The sequence below is a fragment of the Camelus dromedarius genome, chromosome X, assembly GCF_036321535.1.
Source record: "Camelus dromedarius isolate mCamDro1 chromosome X, mCamDro1.pat, whole genome shotgun sequence".
In the NCBI taxonomy this organism is placed as follows: Eukaryota; Metazoa; Chordata; class Mammalia; order Artiodactyla; family Camelidae; genus Camelus; species Camelus dromedarius.
Window position 1 is genome coordinate 30,077,351 of NC_087472.1, and position 18,346 is coordinate 30,095,696.

An 18,346-nucleotide genomic window follows, 5' to 3' on the forward strand; every position below is an offset into this window, starting at 1 on the left:
ACTGTAATCTACAATAATCACTTGGAATCTATAATATACTAAGTATCTCTATCCTCAAGTAATTTTTTGAGACTATCTGAATTATCATAGAGAGTTACAAGTAACAAGGTGAAGGGTGGTGTTCATAATGGTTTGCTGTTTCCTTCTGGGCAAGTGGAACATAGTTTCTGTGTGCTGGACCACGTAAGATTGTCAGAAAAGGGTTAGTTTAAAATAATGAGGGGATAATTACCTTATCAAAGACTCATTTAAAATTCTTAGAGTTGAGTAACAAGCGCACATGCACACATCACTTAGATTTTCAGAGTGACCTTTGAGATCACCTGGTTCGGTCCTCCACGGGATCACACCTCTGTCTGTCAGGGAGTCCCAGAAGGCCAGGCCTGGAAGGGCCTGGGGAGGTCTTGGCCGAGATCCTGCAGTCTAACCCTGCGTGCTCCTGATTTTGCAGGTGTCCCGGGGGCACCAGGTGCCTCCTCGTCTCCCTTTCTTGTGCCCCTCTCCCCCAGTGCCTTCCGAGGGAGCTTAACCCGAGCACACCTTCCATGTTTTCCAGGCCAGCGCAAGACATCTCGTTGCCGTTGTCAGCCAGGAACTCTCAGCCTCACAGCCCTACTTCTTCCCTCACGTCTGGGGGTTCCTTGCCCTTGCTGCAGTCTCCACCATCCACTAGACTGTCTCCTGCCCAACACCCCTTGGTCCCAAACCAAGGGGACCACTCCGCTCACCTGCCTAGGCCACAGCAGCATTTCCTTCCTAACCAGGCTCACCAGGGGGACCATTACCGTCTCCCCCAGCCTGGTCTGAGTCAGCAGCAGCCGCTGCCGCCACCACATCATCACCACCATCACCAGCCACAGCAGCAGCAGCAGCCACCGCAGCAGCAGCCACAGCCCGGAGAAACCTATTCAGCTATGCCTCGGGCTCAGCAGTCGTCTGCTTCTTATCAGCCAATGCCAGCCGACCCTTTTGCCATTGTTTCCAGAGCCCAGCAGATGGTGGAGATTCTCTCAGATGAGAACCGGAACTTGCGGCAGGAGTTGGAAGGATGCTACGAGAAGGTGGCAAGACTGCAGAAGGTGAGGTCCCCGTTTGGGGATATTACAGTCTCCTTGAAATCTTACTTGTTTCATACTGACACTTGTGGGTGCCCACATGACTTCTGGGCAGGTCCTCAGGATTCTTGTATCTGATGGTTATGAGATGGATCAAACTTTGGCAAAGCCTATCTTTCTAGGAGAAGTAACATTTTACAGACACCATAGCCCTAAAGAAAGCTTAACTGAGTATTTTAGAATTCCGAAAGGCAGAGAAACGTCTTCATAAGGTCAAGAACGCTGGTGAGGTCTGTGTAGGTGAAGGACCTGCCAGGGTAAAGACTTTTTCTCTTGATTATATTTTCCCAAATACTGAATTTGAATCTTAAATATAAATCCACAGTTCCCAGAAAAATCTCACCACTGAAGTGAGATCCTGCCCTGTCTTGTTCTGGAAAGGGCTTAGAGTACTTTTCCAAACGGTGGTTCTCATAGTAACCCTTTTTCAACACCCCTTCCTTTTCCCCCTTCTTGCTTTGGTCCTTCCCTGCAACTCTAATTCAACATCTGCTCTTTCTCTCTGGTGTGTGTTGCCGGGGGGGGGGGGGGGGGGGGGGCGGCGGCAGGAGGAGCTTAGCACCACAGCTGGGTAACAGGTGACAGCCCTAGGCTGAGGAAGTAGAAAAAAGGAGTGATGTCCCAAGTTCATGTTCTTCCCTGGGCCCCTCCTGCCTCTTGCAGCTGAGACTTTAGCTCTTGAGTGCCCTAAGCTAGGAACCTTAGCTCTTGGCTTCCAGTGGCTGTTGGAGAATAGGGTTATGCCTTTGGCAGCCTCTTTGCAGCTTTTGTCATTGTGGCGCTCATGTGGTTTGATCTCCCAACAATGGGAACCGTTCAGGGAGGTGAGGGTGAAGGTGGAGGAGGGAGGAGAGGTTGCCTCGTATTGCTCAGCAACTCTGTTCTTAAGAGACACCCAGAAGTGGAAATTTCAGGGGCCTGAATGAAGCTGACAATTTATAAACATGAGATCTGGGTCCTAAAGGAGAGGAGGGCTTATCAGCTAAGATTTTTTTCTGTAGCAAAAATGCTTCCCCTAATCCAATGTTCCCAAGTCTGGATGGGGGTTGTTGGGTGAGAAATGTTTCTCCTCAACTTTGTTCACAATTTTACATTTTCTTCCTCCTCTCGTTTAACTATTCCCCCCAATCACATTATTACAATAAATTAATCACATTCACAGTTGACCCCAGTCCCCAAACTCTATTCAGAATAGCCCTGGTGCCATCTTTGATGCAGTAACCGAAGGATGAACCCGGATCTTCCATAGACTCTCTTTGCCAGAGGATGCTGAATGTTTTTTTTTTTTTTTGAGGGGGTGAAGGGAGAGTGGCAGGGAAGTAGAGCAGAATAGGATATAGGTTGTTGTGAAAAAATAAGAAGGCCTAAGGCTCATGAGGAGAAAAAGTAGACAGAATAAGTCTGGAAACCCATCACCATCCTCCCTCGCCCCTGTTCATATCATCACAAACCATACCAATGGATATGCCCTTCTGTGACTTATTTTCCTGGAAGGTCCTATTGAAGGTACAGCTTGCCCTTTTGGAGGAGACAGTATCTACCCAGGGGGTAGGAAAAGGATTGGTACAATGCCTTGAAATAGTACTCTGAACAACTTGAGTAAAGGGACTGCCTTCCACGAGGATGTGGAGAAAAGGGAACCCTTGTATGCTGTTAGTGGGAATGTAAATTGGTGCAGCCACTGTGAAAAACAGCATGGATGTTTCTCAAAAAGCTAGAAATAGAACTACCATATGACCCAGCAGTTCCACTCCTAGGTATATATCTGAAAGAAACAAACACTAATTTGAAAAGACACACAAACCCCAGTGTTCATAGCAACATTGTTTATAATTGCCAAGGTATGGAAGCCACCTAAGTGTCCATCAGCAGATAAATGGACAAAGAGGATGTGAGATATCTATATATATCTATATATATCTATATCTATATCTATCTATCTATATATATGTATGTATGTATGTATATGGAATAGAATATCACTCAGCCATAAAAAGGAATGAAATTTTGCAATTTGCAGCAACATGGATGCACTTGGAGGGCATTGTGCTAAGTGAAATAAGTCAGAGAAAGAGAAATACTGTATGATATCACTTATATGTAGAATCTAAAAAGTACAACAAATTAGTAAATATAACAAATCAGGAAAAGACTCACAGATATAGAGAAAAAAACTAGTGGCTACCAGTGGGGAGAGGGAAGTGAGAAGGGACAATAGGGGTACAGGAGTGAGAGGTACAAAGTATTAGATATAAAATAGCTACAAGGATATATTGTACAATGCAGGGAATATAGCCAATATTTTATAATAACTGTAAGTGGAGTATAACCTTTAAAAATTGTGAATCACTATATTGTACATCTGTAATTATATAATATTGTACACCAACTATACGTCAATAAAAAAACAATAAACAAACAAAAGGGACTGCTTCCAGATGTGGCATTCTGTGGGGTACTGGAAAGCCCTGCATTCTAAAGGCTGTCCAGAGCAGACCAACACCAAGCCTGCTCTTTCAAATGGAAATGTTTGTTTTCTCTACCCAGCACTTGAATTTCATGCAAAAGCTTTATCAGGCTCAGGCCTTGCAGATCTTGTCTCTAAATGCCATTCACCAGTTTTCACCTTCTGTGCTGCTATCTTGGTGCCATCTGCAAGGAGAAAAACACTCTCAAGTCTGCTCTTTTCTGTGGTGTAGGCCTCATTTGTTTGCAGGCAGTCCTGCCTCAGGCATAATTTTGGAGCTGGGGCAGGTGGAATCTGAATTGTTTGGTAACCCCACCTTTTCCCCAGTCTCCCACTGGGGGCCTGATATTTCTCCCCTAAAGTACCCTGGGCTTTGTTAAGGAGGATAGTGGAAAACTGAAAAGGAATGCCGAATGGTTACAGGAGTCACATTTAATTTGAAAATTGCTTCATAGGCTGTGGGGTTTACTTGTCTTACACAAATCATATGCAAATATCTCTGTGGTTATGGTATGTGCAATGAAGCTCTACTGGTTACAGAAAGACTCGAGTCTAATTTCTTATTTTCTTACTGATTTGGGCTGATTCAGGGCAGGACCCTTTCTCTTTGAGGTTGTGTGTGTGTGTATGTGTGTGTTTTCCGTTTTACAAGATTTGCAGGGGTGTCATAAAACACAACTCTGATCATGAATTTCTGTTAAAAAATCTGTTCTGGTCTCCCACTGACTACGGGATAAAGTCCAAATGCCTGGAATTAAAGCCCTTTCATGATCTGACTCCAGTCTATCTTTGCAGCCACATCTCACCAGCTTCCCTCTGTGTACCCCACAGTGTCCAGCCAAACGAGGCTACTGGTCATTCTGGGAATACATTTCCTCACTCAGAATAGAATACCCTTCCCCTCACCTCTGCCCATTGAAATCTGACCCAGCTTTCAGGATCTGACTCTAAATGCCACCTCCTCCCTGAAATTGTTCCCTCTCCCTTCACCCCTAAGCAAGGATAACCTCTTCTTCCCTGACACTGTATAACACTACTCCTACTTTTCTTCATAATATATCTGTCCCTATATTCTTTACTTGATTAGATTGCAAGCTACTTGAGGACAGTTATAACATCCTCATTCATATTTACACACCCCTCGGTGCTTTAAAGAGTTCCTGTAAAAATATGGCCCCTGGTAAATGTTTGTTAAATTGAACTGAACTAACTACATGAGGCTGAGGCCTAGGGTTTAAGGGTTCACCTCTGCCGTAAACATGTTCTAGGAAAGACAACTGAATGCTTCTCTCTGCTAAAATGGGGAGAGGTGCCCTTGCATAGGCCAGTATCAATGCAAATCGAAATAAACGTGCAGAGGGGAGAGTATAGCTCAGTGGTAGAGCACGTGCTTAGCATGCACGAGGTCCTGGGTTCAATCCCCAGTACCTCCATTAAAATAAATAAGTAAATAAACAAACCTAATTACCTCCCCCCAAAACAAAAACAAACAAACCAACCCCAAATGAAATAAATATGTAAAAGTCCTTTGAACCCTCTGGAATAATGTTATCTGTATACTATATGCATTATCATTAATATTTTCAAAATTAAGAAAATTCTTATTCAGAACTGAAAATCATTTATAACTATACTTATCAAATTTATTCTCTCCTACCACCATCTCTGAAGGCAGAAACTTGTATTTGTTTTTAAACCGAGGAAGTCTCGTGACCCAGTGAGTTAATTCCAGAGCTCAAGGTTGAACTTAGAAATTCTTCCAGGAAACTTTTCTCATCTGACTGTGTTACGCTTGCCTCCTGGCCATCTATAAAGCCCTGGGAGAAGCTGTAATTAAGGATTTGCATATGTGTTTTAGATCATCTTTCCCCATCAACTTCCTACCATCATCACTATCTTTCCTTTTTGTTGTTATTGTTGTTGTTCAGGTGGAGACAGAAATCCAGCGTGTCTCAGAGGCATATGAAAACCTTGTGAAGTCATCCTCCAAAAGAGAGGCCCTGGAGAAAGCCATGAGAAACAAGCTTGAGGGGGAGATTCGGAGGATGCATGACTTCAACAGGGATCTGCGAGGTGAGGGAATCACTTCTGAAGCATCACTCAAGATGGTGAAGGGAAGGGCTAAGGAGCACATGGTGAAGCTCTTGGGTCTTATCCAGCCCACTGGGATGGTCAGCAAATTGCAGAGTATAGACCAGGCTAGGTTTTTGTGAATACAATAGTGCTCGGTCCTAAGCTTGCTTAATCAAAGTGGGATGAGCTGATGGGTTAATCAGACAGTATCCCTCCCGGGTCTCCTGGACCCACCTGGCCTATCCCCACAGTCTGTGCTGCCTCTCTTCCCTTACAGGTTGAAAGACTTTATAATAACTTTGATGCTTTTTTCCTTGGTGAATGAAAGATATCATATATTTAGGGGTGGATTCTTTTGTTGAAATTTAGAAATCTGCACTTAGGTTTTGTCAGTGAGGAATGAAAGTGTTCAAATGCTCACCTCCTCCTTCCCTGCCATGGTCTGGTATTGTTTTGGGACCCACATTTATACACCTATGTCTGTGTCGCCCATTCTTGTGTAACACGAAGAGATAGGCTTGTTTTGCCTGTGATTAGCATTTAGAGGGCACATAGCATGTGCCTGGAAGTTTGTACTTAGGGTCTTGTTGATTGTCTCCACATTCCACAGAGCGTCTAGAAACTGCCAACAAGCAGCTTGCGGAGAAGGAATATGAGGGATCAGAAGATACCAGAAAAACCATCTCTCAGCTGTTTGCAAAAAGTAAGTCTGAAAGCTTCAGCGGCAGGTATGAGCATGTGGGGGGCAGTGAAGTGTATGAAAAGGTTACACAGTTCTATTTAGCCTTCTAGAACAGCCAGGGCAGAGTGAATTTCATTTAAGGGTTCTTTTTCCTGTTCAAGCATGAAGTTAGGAGCTTGTGTTCTTTTCCTTTGAGGCCAAGAAGGCTCCTTGCCACAACATCTAGTCACATCAACATAACTCCTTCTGTATTAAAACGGAGAAGCCCCTTGAAATCTCTGCTTTTTGTCATGGCTAGCTGAAAAGGACCGTGGTGAACATGAGGTCCCTTATGTTGAAGGGATTTATTGTTGAAGGCTCCATGTGTTGGCTCTGGTGGAGATGGGATTAACATGCCAGATTGATGATTAGTGCTTAGAATACCTAACCTATATCTGGGGCTCCTTTAAACACCCTGTGTTATATCACATCATTACATGTTGGGGGTTCCTAAGGAGAGCTAGAGGGAGACCACTGCTGAGGCCTGAACCAGTGACTCTGGTTGCGGATTTGGAGGGTGTGGGGGAGGGCAGAGCTATGTCTTCCTCCTAATAGTGTTTCCTTTGTCTGGAAATACTTCTAGGACCGTGACAATGAATTAATCCTCGTCTTTATCGGTCCCTAATGGACTCCACCCAGCTACACAATACCTCATTCTTTCCAATTACCACAATAAAACCAGCAATAAAAACTACACAGCGGATTGAGTCCATAGGGAGAATGCGTTCTGGGGAAACAGAAGAACTGCCCTTATTTCTGCAGATGCCCATAGCTGGTGTCTCCTACCTCCAGCCTCCATCAGCATGGCTCCCAGCTGGAGCAGTGCTTGGTGGGGAGTCGTCAGGCCCCATCTTCGCTGGGCCTCCACATGACCCTTTCAAGTCATTCCATGCATCTTCCAGTCGGCTTTTACAAGTTTGTTTGATCTTCAGTTACAGTATCCCGCTCCCTTCCTGGGTTGCTCTGTTATGCTCTGGCTTCAAAACAGGGGCTTTTTTCCCTCCTCATTTCCCTGAGCCTCCTGTTCCTTTGTCAGTACATCTTAGAGGAAGGAATGTAGTTTTTCTGGTGTCATCAGTGCCTAGTGTAAATTGTTGTGAAGTTGCTTTTGTGGTGTCACGGTTACCCTGGAAGCTACTTCACTGGTGGAGATGGTGACAGCCTTCCAGGACAAAACAAAACAAAACAGAAAATGTATGGATTCTTGGCTCTGGATCTGCTATTTCATACTTCTCAGCGTGTGGGGAGGGTATTTCAGGTGTCCTCGGATCTCTGCTGCTGGCTTATAAAATGTGCTTATTTAGTAGATCACACTGTGTTAACAGCAGGGTGAAAGCCTGTCAAATGGTTCTAGAAGGAAAATGTGGACTCCACCTAGTAGGCAAGGAAGAGGGCATGGCTTGTGTGGCCCCTTCATTTCTTTTGTCTTTGGGCATCAACAGGGTTGAAAGTATGCCAGGAGTCAAGAAAGCCCTCTTGAAAAGGCCCCTGAAAGAGGCCAGACCAACTCAATCCTAGGAGAAGGTGGTCTGGTATAGTGGGAAGAGCTCAGAACAACCTGACCTTCAGTGTGGGCTCCACTGCTTCCTTACCGATTGTGGGACCTGGTACAAGTTACTCAAGCCCTTAGAGGCTCTGTTTTCTCATATGCACAATGGAGAAAAGAATAATACAACACCTGCCCTGTATGGTTGTTCTGAGGATTAAGTTAGTACAATACTCGGTATGTAGTAAGTATTCAACAAATGTTTATTTCTTCCCAAGGTACATCTGAATAGATATGTAAAGCCCGAGTGGGAAGGAAGGCGAGGCTGCCCTATTAAAATTTCTCCTACAAACTTAAGTATCAGTGTCTTGAGAGGAAGGGCATTCTCCTTCCCAATGAGCATCAACATCGCTCATTTGAGTTTCTGGTGTGAGGTGGGGAAGGACCTAGAAAAGCATGGGACATAACTACATGTGCCATGGTCATCTATAGCTGCAGTGTGATCCTGGATTGACCTCAGTTAGAAAAGCACGGCAGTCATAAAGGGTGGGGTTCGAAGTTTTCTACATTTGATAAAATTCCATTTTTAGATTGATTTAATATACTGTCATGAGGAAACAATGGGGAAAATTTGTGGAGGCTCAGTTGCTCATTGGCCAATTCAAGACTGAAGAAATAAAATCAAGGAGACAAGCCTAGCTGTTCTTCTAATATGTGTGTGTGTGTGTGTGTGTGTGTGTGTGGATTCTTCTTTGGCAAGTACTTTTCATAATAGTTTTTACATCTGCTTTCTCATTGCTTCTGCACAACAACCATTGTTAAGTGACTTCTGAATTTACATGACAAGTTAGTGGTGGAGTCAGCAATAGAGTTCAGATCTCGGGTGTCCTGGTTCTTGTAGCTGTGTGTTAGAACACTAGAATGTCTAGTAATGGATGTGATTGTCAGCTTTGCTCAGGTCAGGCTGTTAGCCAGCTCTGGAATGGCAGTATTGATATATTTCATGTCCTGATAGATAAGGAGAGCCAGCGGGAGAAGGAGAAACTGGAAGCGGAGCTGGCCACTGCCCGTTCTACCAATGAGGACCAAAGGCGACACATTGAAATCCGAGACCAGGCCCTGAGCAATGCCCAGGCCAAAGTGGTAAAGCTGGAGGAAGAGGTATGTGTCCTTTTCTTGGGTAGCATATGAACCTGGGGGTAGAAGAGGTGGGAAACCAAGGGCACTGGGGGTCCCCATTTTGGTGAACTGGAAGCTGCATCATTCTCCAACAAGAAGGTACCACCTACTACTTCTAGTTAGAGCTGTGCTGATGTGAGTGGACTTTGATTTCTTTTCTCTTCTCTTCAAGTCCCTTCCTTTTGCTCCAGAATAGAAAGCCACCAAGGTCAAGGTGCAATTTTCATTCACTCATTGGTATAATAAGCTAACCACTCCCCACTAAAGTTCTTACTATGTACCTAGCCCTGCCTCAAATTAAGCCGCTGACAGATATATATATATATTTAATTATATTTAATATAATATATATTTATGTTATAACATAAATATATATTATAACATAAATATAAATATTATAAATATAATTATATTTAAATTCCTGCTCTTACAGGGCTTTAAAGCTGTATTTTGGAAGGGCTAGAAAAATGATTCCAGATATTTTAGAGTACTTCAAGGATCTTGAAATCAGAATGGTCCTTGTCTCCCTAGGCTCAGTGGGAATTTGGTTCTCTCAAGCAAAAAAAAAAAAAAAAAAAAAGAATCTTGATGACTGTGTCTCTTGTCATTGGATTTATTTTGCAGATTGATTTTGGAATAGAGGCAATCTCGGGGTACCTGGGACAGGATGGGATCAAGGGATAATTTAAAGTTTATGGCAGGTCAAGAGCTATGGCCTGGGTCTGACTGGCTAGATTCTAGAATGTAGGTATTTGGTGGAGTGAAGTTCTCAGTTATTTGTGTGCAAGGATGGAGCCTTCCCTCAACAAATGCAAAGGCCCCCAAACTGCTAAGCATCTGATTAATATGTATCTGGTCACTCTCGATGTAGATGTTACTCGATTGCAACACTAAACTGTGTTCATGTGAGATAGAACTTTGCTGCTGGCCTATTATTAATTAATGTTGGATGTCAGTTGTCATTGTATCAGAGTATTAGTACTCCTTAGATGTTTTACAGTTCAGGGAATCGGTGTATTACAGCAAAAAAAAAAAAAAAAAAAAAAGATCTAAAGTGTAACTTGGTAAAGAAAATTTCACATCTCACTGACTTCTCTATTCTAACATTTGAATTGCTTTAAGAGAAAAAATAGCCTCCATTATAACAAGTTGAAATCTTTATAAACTTGAGACAAAAACAAAACACCAAAAAAGTGTTTAGTGGCCAAACATTCTAGCTATTGTACGTAGGTATGTTTCCTACTTTCATTCACTGCCTACTTGTCTCCCTCGGTAAAAATGTTCGAGTTTCTAGAAATCTCCTGACTGACAGATACACTTTGATTTCTTTCGTGGGTGTTAAAATGCTTGTTGGAGCTGTATTGTCGGTTTATCCTTCTCTAATAGGTAATGCCATCTAACCTATGATATCCTTTAACCTGAATTGGTTCATCATTAAACTTCAGGTTGTATAAAATCAGGCTAATGTTCTGCTTCATCAGCTATCGAGACCACAAATACTGCCAAGTTGCTTTCTTGAAAATGAGGAATACTTGTACATTCCTGGTGTCCAGGTCTAAGGAGCTTAGCACACATCCTTTAGCCTTTTGCCACAAGTCATATATCCCCTTCCTTTCCCTTTTTGAAAAGAAAACAGAGTAAGGGACTAGGATAGGACTGTATTCTTTTAGAGAAGGGAAAACTGAGAGATCCGCCGAGAAGTCGCTTGCTGGTCGTCACATGGCAAGTCTTGGACAGAGCCAGGAATAAAACTGGAATCTCATGACTCTTCATTCCCTAGACCCTGCTGCCTGTCTCCCTGGCTGATTCATCCTTTGGTTCCATTCCTAAAAAGAAAATGTGGGCGCTTGTTCAGATATAGTAACCTCTGCATTTTTAATTTTTTTTAAAATTGCTTTACCCATTGGGCCCCTCTTTTTCTTTTCTTTTATTTTTTTGGCCCCTCTTTTTCAACAGACTATGAGAAGCTTATCCAGATTGCTTTGAGATTGTGGTATATATACAGCTCCACTGTCCCTCCAGGAAGGGCGCCCATCTAGTTGGAGATACATGGGGACAAAGACTCTGCAACCATCTCAGTTTGCAGCATCTGAGGGTTCAGTGGTAACTGGTTGTTAATCATGGAAATAATATACATGTATGGAGGGGATGTTAATCTGTAGTTCCCACTGGGCAGCCCTCACTGAAACAGTTGCCTGAAATATATTTCTGGCTTCAGACTTCTGAGGCTTTTCTGGACATTTGTTCCAGAGATTTTTTTGTTGTTTTCCAGGGCTCTGTTCCAAAATATGTAGATTTACAATTTAAAGAAGAAGCTCTAAATATTGGGCTAAGATTGAATGATGGCATCTTGTGGCCAGATATCTCACATGAGCTCATCAATTATTGTTAATTTTTTAGTCCCCATCCAACTTGTACTTTTGCATGGAGTCTAGTTGTTGGGAAATTCTGAGTTGCTGTTGCTAAAAGAGGTGGAACATTTGACAGGGAGGGTAGGCTGGGAGCCTTCTACCCGACAGAATCACAGGCAGAGGCCATGTAATGTCTTCCAGGCTCTCAAGCCGGATCACCTCTAGCACATATAGGGGCTTGAAACCACATTTCAGGGAAACTCCACTGATTCCTGTTTTCCTTTTTGTTTGAGTAGTCTGTCAGAGCTGGGTTTGCTCCTGGGTGGTATTTGTCTTATCTCCTCCATAATATTCAGAGGAAAACATTCCTTTCCCTTATCTTCAACTACAGGAATTGATAAGTGAAGTTTTACTTTTGTGCTGTGACTCAACCCCCATGAGGTCTCATTTTTCCCCTGGGTTAAAATTTTTAAAGTATGGAACATTAGGGAGGTATTTAAGTAAGTCACTCTGGAAATAATCTAGCAAGGAGTCTTCATTGTAATTCCATTACAAAATTAGTGAGCATTTCTAAATCAAGAAGAGTATTCATGGATAGAAAATATATCCCTCTATCTGTTGGAGATGGCTCAGTAAGTTCATGTTTGAAGGCAGAGGGATATATCTGAAGCCTGCCTATGTCTCAAAAAAACATAATTTAGTTTTGACTTATAGATGGCACCATGGCTTTTCCTAAGAAGTTCTTCTGGGGGAAACCTCTCTAGTTTACTTAGCAAATGAGAATTAGGGAAACTTTCTCAAATGAAGCCTTTTTTCTAGGGAGTATTTTCTTAGCTTGCTAAGTACGAGGTCACTCAGGTTTAACTACTTTGCATTGCATCAAGATGGTCAGGTTGATACATATACTGAACAGCATGTGGTTCACCTGAAACTAATGTAATGTTCTAAGTCAATCATCTCTCAATAATAATAATAAAAGATGGTCAGTGAAAGATTATGACTACTTTAATGGTCTGAGGACCCTTGCATGTATTTGTGCCTTTCTCTTTACCATGTCCTCATTTAGATGCTTTTCCTCAAATCCATTCCATCTTTCTAATACTATTGAGTCTCTTGCCCAGGACACTCTACTTCATTGTGCTCTAAGTGCTACACAGAAATGGTGCCTCAGGTTTACAGAGAACTGTCTCATGCAATCCCAACTTCCTCCCTCTTCCAAGTTCAGCACAGATTCTCTCATGGACCCTGTTTTGCTGACATGGAGGGATACAGTATCTTGCTGGGAATGGGGATAGCACTCTGAAGAGCAGACCTGTTTTTTGGTGATTCACTATGATCCAGGTCTTGCCACCAATCTGCAGCTCATGCAGCAGGCAGCCGCCGAGGTAAATGGTGCCTTTCCATCCCTGCCTTTATCTTTCGGGACACGTAGGTCCTATTGAAGTGGAGTCTCATTAAACAACAAGTCAAAAGAACTCTGTGTCTTACAGCAACCATGGTATTCTCCCATTCAAAGAGACCTCCCTCTGTCCCCCACTAATTTGACCTCACTGGAGGGTTTCGACAGATGCCTGGCATATCCACTCACAAGGCTCAAGGCAGCCCAGGCTTCTGGCCGGCTGCTGTCTTACGATGATCCAGAGCTGAGCCACTGCTTGGGTAATTGTTTCAGGGACAGTGGGAAAAAGGCCCTGGCAAGATCAAAGAGGGAAGATGCTGCGGGTGGGCTGCTTACTGAGCAGAGTGCACAGGAAGGGAAAGAGCGGAATGTGGGAGGGCTGGCAGAAAGAGCCAGTGAGCCTTGTTCTTTGGCTTTCGGCTAGATTGACAGCCACAGAGATTCAGGGGAAAAAAAGGCCCAAGTGTTAACCTTTTCCCAACTGCAGTGTCTGGTGGTGATTTAGACATGGCTGTGAAAACTCTTGGTGGTGGTGCATTTTCCAGAATCCTTTCACCACTCCACTCAGTTCTTCAAAACTAAATTCATACTGTTTCACTTCCGTTCTACCATGACTCTTCATGGTAAATATTTTCTCTTATTTCTAAATCTCTTGCCACTTATTTGATTTGTGTTTTTGGTTTTAGAGTTGCCTAAGTTTCTGCTATCACACCTATCCACACAGCACCTTAACTAGTCTCCTTCCTTCCCAATATTAGAGGAAGATGTTCTAGACATAGACATTTATATGTCTCATCCAAAATAATCCTCAAACAGTAGGATTTTGTAGGTATAGGTAAAACTCACACGGTGGTTGTGATGGAAGATCTAAGGGTATAACTTATGTGTGCATTTAAAGTATTTACAGGAATTCAGATAAAATACGTATCTACCTAGGAATCTTTCAGAGTGTTCTGCTCTTGAATTGTTGACTTATTGGAAGGGCGTTTCATCTAAGGATGACATTTCCTATATTTATGGCAGCGTATTTTCTTTGAAGTAGGTGTTGGTCCACCAATATAAGACATTATGAGGTGGAACTACCTCTCAGAGCTTGATTTTCTCAGTTTTTTCCTATGATTTTGGCTTTTGAAATTCCCAAATTAAAAGTCTTGTGTATTTTTTTATTTTTCAGTCTCCTTGACAGAACGAACTCCATTCCCTTGGTAGCAAGTTTCCAGAGGTGGTTTTTTACTCTTCAGTTCTTTTAATATCCACCAGTGGACCACATCTTCTTGGCAGTGGACACAGGCAACTTGCTAATACCAGGGTAGTGTTACCAAATTGCTTCAGAGGGAACTCTTACTCGGAGCCATGGGCTCCTGGGTAAGGCTAAATCAAATCAAATGGAAATCACTGGAACCTCATGGAGCAACCTATAACTTAGTTGTACGAAGGAAAGGAACAAAGAAAGTACATTTCAGTTGTGACATTTGTGACACCGTGAGTGCTTGGAGTTGTGGGCAGTAGAAGGGAAGATGAAAATCAGACATGAAGGCTGGCCTCTGTGACACTAGCTCTAGTTCTGTACTATTAGTCTCAATGTCCTTTAGCCAACGGAATGTGTGTATGTTGGTGTTCATCTAACTAATAATAATCGTCCACCCCCTCTACCTATCCATATGTATATTTTTTATTATTTATTAATACTTTACTTTTTAGGGCAGTTTCATGTTCACAGCAAAACTGAGGGACAGGTACATAGATTTTCCATATATCCACTGCTCTCAGACATGTGCACAGCCTCCCCTACTATCAACATCCCCCACCAGAGTGCTACATTTGTTACAATTGATGAACCTCCAATGACACATCATAATCACCCAAAGTCCATAGTTTACACTAGGGTTTACTCTTAGTAGTATACATTCTGTGGGTTTGGTAAATGTATACAATGACATGTATCCATCACTATGGGATCATACAGAATATTTTCACTGCCCTACAAATCCTCTGTTTTCTGCCTATTCATTCCTAACCCCCAGCATGTACTTTTTAACCTTTTGAAAATATTTCCTAACACTTAATATATCCCCACTATGAACCTTGCAATTTTCACTAGATTAGGAAATTAAAGTGAAGGCAGATTATACAATTAGTAATACATCTAGAAGAAAGCCCAGAGCTCTTCATTCCAAAAGAGCCCACACTATGCTTTGTCTACCAGTGAATAAATGGAGAAGGTTGATGATTAAATCACTTCCTTACAAATGGCTGAGGCAAATGGATAGCTTTAGGGGCCCTAGAAGTAATTTTGTATGTAGCCATCCTTTAAAAAATAAATTTGAAAGACATCTGCAGTTGTTGGAAGGAGGGAAGAGATGCCATCACGTGGTATTCATTTGCAGGGATCAGATTTTCCTGAGTCAGAAGGGGGTTAAGAGATCTGCCAAATGCTTGGGAATGGGTTCAAATTGTTGCAGAAGTGCAGTGGAAAAATATGATGGATTGAGCTCAAGAGTATTTGCCTTATTCTTCAATAGGTTGTCTTCCCGCTGTTCTTCTTCCCAATTTTATGATTACCTTTTGAAAACTTATCTCTTAATGGGAATGATATGAAACCCTTATCTTGACTTGCCAGGCAAATACATTTATGAATATGTGTGTTTACTGGTTTTATATTTTCAGTATTTCACTAAGCTATGCTATGTTCATTTTTGTTCTTGTGTAACAGTTATTTAATATTAACCGGTCACCAAAAGTGTAGTGAAAAATGAACTAGAACTAGAACCCAAGAGAGAGATGAAGGAAAATAGAAGGGCCCTGCCCTTGAGTGGCTATGGGATACTGCCCCTCAGTGGGGCAGGGGCTTTGTCTTGCTTCCCATTGCATCACTACTGCTCTCAGATGTAGAATAGGGCCTGGCATGTGATCAGCATTCAGTAAATATCTATTGAAGGAATAAATGAATGAATGAACATGAACACGTGAACAAAATCTTATAAAATGACTGTTAATAGAATGCGCATCATAAGAAGCTCTAGGAAAAAGCAGCAATCAGGCTCAGGTCACATTATTCCAAGAAGAACTCCTGGAGAGTTTAGGGATATGGTGAGGAGGGACGAAGAAATGATCAGACTAATACAAAGGTTAATCATTTGCATCGTAGGCCTGGTACAGTCATAAGGTAGTAGGAGCCTAGAACATTGATAAAGGCATTTGTAAGAGGCATATTTAGATGGGACAAGAGACAATGAGACAGTAGATTGAGGGGTTAATTGACAAGCATCAAGTGGTTTAAAATATGGATGAGAAAGAGTAGCTCTGGTGTAAAGAAGTGAGAGAGGAGGTATTAAGGTACCCTGGATATGTAGTAGGAATATAATCAGAGGCTAGTTGGATGGTGTGCTAGCAGTAGATTGCTTTCATTCTTAAATAAGGCAGTGCCATAATTTACTGCTTGAGGAGTCTGTTATAGCAACTGTATGTAGGATGGTTGTGTGTGTGTTGTGTGTGTGTGTTCATCTGTGCATCTGTGCTTATATATAGATAGGAGGAGGTAACTGAAAGTAAGGAGATCTATTAGGTTATTATAATAATTTAGTTGTGAAATAAGGGCTTAAACTATGTAGGCTATGGAAATATAAGGAAATGAAAGAATATAAAAGATGTTAGAATTAAGACATAGTGATAGAATGCATATGGTTGTCAAAGGAAAGAGGGAAGAAAGGACAATGATTCTAACATTCTGAGACTGGAAAAACAGAATAGGTGATTATAATGGTTAAACTATCAAAAGGATATCATTTTGGAGAGAGATGAAAGCAATCTAGGGCGCACTGTGTCGGAGTGGGAAATCTAGCCCTCAGCTATGACTAAAGAGGGCATAACAGCATTAAAATATGAATATAAGCAGTTGTTAAAATTGTGGCATGAAAGAAATCTCCAGTAGTGCTGAAGTGTAGAGCAAGGTTTTTCAAACTCAGCATTATTGACATTTAGGGCCAGGTAATTCTTTGATGGTAGTGATGGACGAGGCTGTTCTGGACACTGTGGGGTGTTGAGCAGTTTCCCTGGGTTCTACTCATAAGATGCCAATAGTAACCTACCCCTAGATGTAACAACCAAAAATGTCTCCACATATTGCTTAATGTTCCCTGGGGGGAAAATTGCCCCCAATTAAGAACCATTGGTATAGAGGTAAAAGAATAATCTACCATAGGTTGGACCTTTGGGGTACGGCAGGAGGTGGGGATGAAATTGGAAGGGAATGTGGGTCTAAAAGTTCAAGACAGAAAGTAAGGATGATTTAAGGAACTGCATTAGCAGAACATAGAATTAGGAAAGCAAGGAAAGGGGGACTCTGAGAGGTTTTTGAAAATTGGCATTTGGTAAGAAAACTTGAATGGGAAAAATGAGTTCTCCCATTCACTGAATATCCAGAGGGAATTTGGTTAAATGATGGATTTACCTGGCTTCTTCTAGGAGCCTATAGGTACTCGTCTCTAGACTTGAGCCACTACCTTGGCTTTACAAACTTTTCAAGTGAACTTTCACTTCCTTGAACCCTGAAGCTGTAGAAAAATAAATCATCTAGGGTCTTATGGAGAGTACACACATTATACGTGTGATAAACATACAGATACACAAACTAAGGCGGGACTTTTATTTTGTTTTTACCTCCAAGAATATGCCTGTACAGAATTCTAGGATCCCATTTTGTCCAGTCCTGTTAGTTACCATTCAGTATTGAAGGTGAAAAAGGGAACCTTAGATTTAAACCTTAGATTTGTGAGTTGAAAGACTATTAAAGATCATCTGAGATCATCCATCTACCCTAGTGTTGCTGTTTTGTTTTTTTTTTAACTTCTTAAAATCTAGTGAGCAGGGTCTTCCCAAAGGCAATGAGACCTGAAATACCAGGGGGTCCTCAGGAACCTTAAGTTATTTATCTATGCTGAAGCATCAATTGTGAAAAGGTGATGGAGTGATGTAAGATGGGAAGCCTGTTTTTTAGGGCAAACAGACAAAACACAAGAACACATACAGTTGCCCCTTGAAAAACATGGGTTTAAACTGTGTGGATCAACTTACATGTGGATTTTTTTTCAGTAGTAAATACTATAGGACTATATGATCTGCCAACAAATGAATCTGTGGATATGGAACTGGATACGGAGGGACCACATACAAGGGGGGCTGACTATAAAGTTATCAGCGGATTTTCAACCGCAGGGAGGGCTGGCCCTCTTTTTTTGAACTCAAGTTTTATTTAGAACCCTCATTATAAAACACACAAAACAGGAGCCATTTGATACAACTCACCCATGGTCTTGGCTTAGGAAGTGCTCCATACAACACTCAGACTCTGGAACACAGTTTGAAAATCACTCCAGGGGCTGGCACCTTATGTGAAGTACCAGATAGTAAATATTTTCAGTTTTGTGGACTATACAGCAGCTTTTGCAACTGCAACTGCTCAACTCTGCCACTGTAGCAGGAAGGCAGCCCCAGACCATATGTACACGAATGGCTGTGGCTGGATTTGGCCTGCTGCTGACCATTTGGGTTTGCTG

The 18,346-nt window shown here is 42.1% G+C and overlaps 1 protein-coding gene across 5 annotated transcripts in view; it reads left to right on the plus strand.

Annotated features, from left to right (window-relative positions):
* AMOT (angiomotin) overlaps window positions 1-18,346 on the plus strand; it is a 61,346-nt gene that overhangs the window by 23,699 nt on the left and 19,301 nt on the right. For all 5 annotated transcript variants that reach the window (XM_031445582.2, XM_064482825.1, XM_031445584.2 and 2 more), the window contains 4 exons: window positions 557-1,079; window positions 5,511-5,655; window positions 6,266-6,358; window positions 8,878-9,023. In XM_031445582.2, coding sequence (XP_031301442.2) covers window positions 557-1,079; window positions 5,511-5,655; window positions 6,266-6,358; window positions 8,878-9,023 — 907 coding nt within the window. The remainder of the gene's footprint in view (window positions 1-556; window positions 1,080-5,510; window positions 5,656-6,265; window positions 6,359-8,877; window positions 9,024-18,346) is intronic.